Genomic DNA, 5,000 nt, shown 5'->3' with positions numbered 1-5,000 from the left:
TCTGTATGTCCAACCCTGTCTTGGCTTGAGATCTTTCGGGTGCTGGCAGTGGTCCGAATCACTCAGCTCACAAATGACGCTGCTTGGAGATTTTCCGCTACCAATGTTGACAGACACACACTTGTTTTCCAAGAGACACCAATGTTCACATCCGTATTTTCCCACAGTGAAATTCATAAACACGTGTCCTTGAAAGTATTGGCCCGTTTGTTCAGGAAGAAGGTGGATGGTTCGACGGGAACAATCTATGCAGAATGACACAAATCACTGACGCTTATCTAGTGCAAATGTTGCAATTTTACACAAACAATTTGGGAAATTTGAAGACATCACTAACAGCCGAAGGTCACAAATATTGGCGGGAAATAAGTAAAGTAAAGTAAAGTAAAGTAAAGTAAGTAAAGTAAGTAAGTAAAACTTTATTTATACACACTTGCCCCGTCAACTTAATAATTATCCCTAAAAGCCAAGAGATTATAAAGGTAAGAGAAGTAATCCCTCATGCTGGCCCTATTCCCATCGTAATCCGTCTTAGGTTATTTTTAGATCTCCTGCGAGATCCGGTATTCCCACGAGGGTTAACTGATAGCCAATCACATGTCCTCTTTTTTACCAATGTTGACAGCTGAGCGAATTCCCACGCAATGATTCGCGTTGTTCGCGATTTACCATCAAACAAAAATGGCGGAGGATGTTGAGACAAACGCGTATATACATTTTGTGGACGAACGTGACCTGTTGACTTCAGAGTTGAGCGATTGCAATGACTTATGTTTTGAAACCTGTATCTTGGAAGGAACGAGTTATGCCAACCGAAAGGATTTTGTACAGAATGGCAAATGGAAGACTATAGTCGATAAGTACGATCCCTCTGACTTTAATAAACGCATTCTCGGTTTCCTTTGCGGGATTAAAATATGATGACTTAATTCTTATATGGTGATAAAGAAGACAGATAGAGCTCTACAACAGTACCAAACATGAAAGGAAAACTTGAATCAAGCGTCCGATAAAAATTTTTGAACCCGTGTTATCGGATTCAAGTGAATTTGCAAAAGCACGTATGTTAAATATAGCTGTCTCCTTAAAAAAAGATTTAACACGGTTTCGTACATGGCACAATCTTGAATGTGGTATCATTGAAAACTAAACAATTCTCAGTTATAGATGTTTGAAACCTGTATCTTGAAAGGATCGAGTTTTATAAGCGACAGAATTTTGTAAACATTGGCAATTCGCAGACTACAGTCAACAAGTAATATATCGCTGACTTGGTTAACGCGTTCTTGATTTTCTTCGCGGGATTAAAATCTGACGACTTAATTCTTAGATATTCATAAATTAGACAGCTAACGCTTTCAAACAGTACTACACATGACAGGAAAATTTCAATTGACCGCACGATAAAAATTTTTAAAACCGTAAGATCGGATTGAAGTCAATTTGCAACGCACGCATAAAATATAGCTCCTTCTTACAAATTATTTAACATGGTTTCCTACATTAGACAATCGTAAAATTGGTATAAGAGTGAATTATACAGTTAACCGATTTCCATGATATATGACTGCAAACTGTATCTTGACAGGGACGAGTTTTGTAAGCGACAGAATTTTGTAGACGCCGAGAAAGTGCGCACTAAAATGGACAAGTAACGCAATGCAACCAAGGTAAACATATCTGCATCTGTCAAAATTATTTAACACGGTTTGATAGATTGGAAATTCTTCAAAATGGTATCACTGTAAACCAGACAGTTAAGCAATTCCAAGGATGTATGTTTGAAACCTGTATCTTGCAGACAATGAATTTTATCAGGCCATGAAACTCAATTTTGAAAACGGAGAGTGGCATCGTACAGAATTTGCTGCACTTTCCCTCCTCCACGAAACTTCCACGAAACGCGCGCGGTAACATTATCCGCGGGAAAATAGATATCATCTAAAAATAACCTAAGAGGGATTACGATGGGAATAGGGCCAGTATGAGGGATTACTTCTCTTACCTTCATAATCTCTTGCTAAAAGCTGATTTCCACAAGGGGCGTGTGGTTACAATAAAATGAGCAAAGCGAATAACTTATAACTATTTACAATTATTTACAGTTTGTTTTTTGTTTTTTTGTACTTACTATAAATTACCAGCTAATAATTCTATTCACTAAAAATATTTCTACTTTCTCCATAGTAGGAGAGGAGCAAAAATCAGCTAAAGGTGTGCGCATTAATTTATTTATTAAAGATTGAAAGGGTGCCAGATTCACCGTCGAAGTGTAGCAGGAAGTGAGTTCCACAATTTTGCTTCACTCTAGCAAAAACGTTTTTTTTTTCGATATTCAGCTTTGGGTAGCGGTAACTGCAGTGAGGTGGAGGATATCCTAAGTCTATGATGTGATATATCATTCTTACTTATGAAAAGATCAGTAAGACATTAAGGAGCCAACCCATTGACTATTTTATAAAGTATCTTTGCCTTAGCCCGTTGAGTTTCTAGATTTTCCCAGCCTAAGAGACCTAAAGCCTCGGTGACGGGAGTATCATTGAACAGATTCATTAATCAGTCGAGCTGATCTATTCGGAAGTTTCTGGAGCCCGTTAGAGAGCCCCTTCCCTAGGGTATCCCATACTTCACTTAAAGTGTGGCTGGATTAAAGCATTTTTAGTATAAATACACAGGTGATTATGCAAAATCGCGCGCTCTCATTGGCTCGCTATCTCGGATTATCAGCCGATAATCACCTCGACGGACAAAATGGCTGCCAGTAGTCGTTTTGCCACTGTAAGTGAAGATGATTTCGCGTTGAAATGTTTTTTTTCCCTCTTTTTTGAAATAATCACCTGTGTATTTATACTAAAACAATTAATCGCCTCAGGCTCAGTGATTATCGGTGAATATTCACCTCGACTTTGTCACGGTGAATATTCACCGATAATCACTTCGCCTTCGGCGAATAATTGTTAATTAGTATAAATACACAGGTGATTATACAAAATCGCGCGCTCTCATTGGCTCGCTATCTCGGATTATCAGCCGATAATCACCTTGAAGGACAAAATGGCTGCCAGTAGTCGTTTTGCCACTATAAGTGATTATCGGTGAATATTCACCGATAATCACTGAGCCTGAGGCGAATAATTGTTAAATATATTGAAACTAGAGTGCCTCTCTCGACAAACTCCTGAATTCGATTTAAACCTCCTACTCCCGAACTAACTCTTTTGGCAACATTCTGAATGTGCCTTGTCCCAAGATAGATGCTGGTCGATTTCTTTGCCAAGAACCCTACTCATGATGGTAAACCTGTTTAAGATTTTCCTCCATTAATTTCAATACACGGTTTAGACTGTAAGTTTCTTAGCTTGTAGTTAGAACGGATTTGCATATATTCTGTTTTTGCTACATTTAGACTTAATTTCATTTACGCATACGAGGAAGAAAAGAGGGCCAAGAATAGACCCTTGAGGAATACCACAGGTAATTTGTGTTTCAGATGACATCGTATCACTCAACTGAAAATAATTTTGACTTGAGGTTGCTCCAAGTGCAGTGATACCATATAGTTCAAACTTGCGCAGCAGAATCCTGTGATTGACGGCCGGTATAAAATGCATTTTTTAAGTCCAAGAACACAACAAGGTTAAGCACTCTTCTATCCATATTAACATACTAGCTGTTTGAGCTATCTAAGAGAGCTGCAGCAGTCGAGTCAAGTTTGCGGAAGCCAAATCAATGATACGAAAGAATATTATTAGATGTAAGGTACTCATATATTCATAAGTTCTGTGGAAAAAGGTTTGCCTCTGACTCTTGATATTTTTCAACAGACGTTTCAGCTAATTCTTAAGCATTCATCAGTGATATGCAAGCGAAGTTCGTTATCATACGCTATTTAAAGTAAATTCGATATGATCGTTCCCAGCGTTCGGGTCCAAAGTAGAGCCAGGCTTCCAGGAAAAGTCGCCCGCGGTAATTAGCTTCGAAACCAACAACCTTGACGTAGATACTGTTTTCCGTTACTTCGGTTATTACTGGCAAGATAGAGATCGGTCTTTAATTATCTGGTGCAGTTTTTGGCCCTATTTTTAAAAGAAGCAAGACCCTGGCAACTTTCCAATCGTCAGGGAAGCTGCTCGAGACGATGGCGTTTTTGAATATATATGTTAATGGTGGAGAAATAGCATAAGTCTCAATTTTCGAAAAATTTCCAGAGATTTTGTCAATGCCTGTGGCTTCCGACTTTGAAAAACTCTTCAAAAGCTTGAGATTTTTGCCGTTAGAAACAAACTTAAAGTGTGACAAACTGGAGTGACAGGGCTTCACATACTGCTCAAATGAAATAAATGAAACAGTAAATTAACGACAGACAATGATATTCACGTGACTTTGGAGTTTATGACACATGATCTTTTCTTGTAATCTCTTTTTCAAAACCGTTTTGTCTCCAGACCATTGATTATCTAATTTCTACGACGGAATGGCTTCTGATGAATTGATGCCCAATCAGTGTTACAAAAGTTGTCAAACTTAGTTTTGAACTAGGGGTTACGTTTATGCAAACATTGGCCGTTTAGCACTTATACTTCAACGGACTGAATTAACTATGAGAGTGTGATGTGAAGTGCTATTTTCTACCCATGTAAACCATGTGAGCGTTAGTCCTACCAATGGAAATGGGCACACACAAGGACAGAGAAAAACTCTGACCAGAGTGGAAAATGAACCCACTACCTTCGGGTTAGATCCGTGACCGCTGCTCTACTGAGCTACAAGGTCAGACGGCATAGTATGGTGTTCCATCTCCGCCAAAAATTAACTTTGCAAAGCAACATTCAACTTTATCAAACAACTTTTAACTTGACTTTTCGACACCCAACTGTAACAAATATAACATTCAACTTCACTTGATAACTTTCATTTTCAACGTATGAAACATACAACTTTCAACTTTACATGTCAACAGTCGAATGTATCAAACAACTTTCAACTTCACTTTTCGACAA

The 5,000-nt window shown here is 38.4% G+C and overlaps 1 protein-coding gene across 1 annotated transcript in view; it reads right to left on the bottom strand.

Moving 5' to 3' along the window:
• Positions 1–5,000, bottom strand: part of LOC137968912 (fibrillin-1-like) — a 10,306-nt gene that overhangs the window by 2,250 nt on the left and 3,056 nt on the right. Inside the window, exon 2 of the mRNA XM_068815380.1 lies at positions 1–245. This exon is cut by the window's left edge and continues 9 nt beyond it. Coding sequence (XP_068671481.1) covers positions 1–245 — 245 coding nt within the window. The remainder of the gene's footprint in view (positions 246–5,000) is intronic.

Source organism: Montipora foliosa, chromosome 8, assembly GCF_036669935.1.
Source record: "Montipora foliosa isolate CH-2021 chromosome 8, ASM3666993v2, whole genome shotgun sequence".
In the NCBI taxonomy this organism is placed as follows: Eukaryota; Metazoa; Cnidaria; class Anthozoa; order Scleractinia; family Acroporidae; genus Montipora; species Montipora foliosa.
Note: the sequence above shows the minus strand (reverse complement) of the source record. Positions and strands in the feature narration are given on the sequence as shown.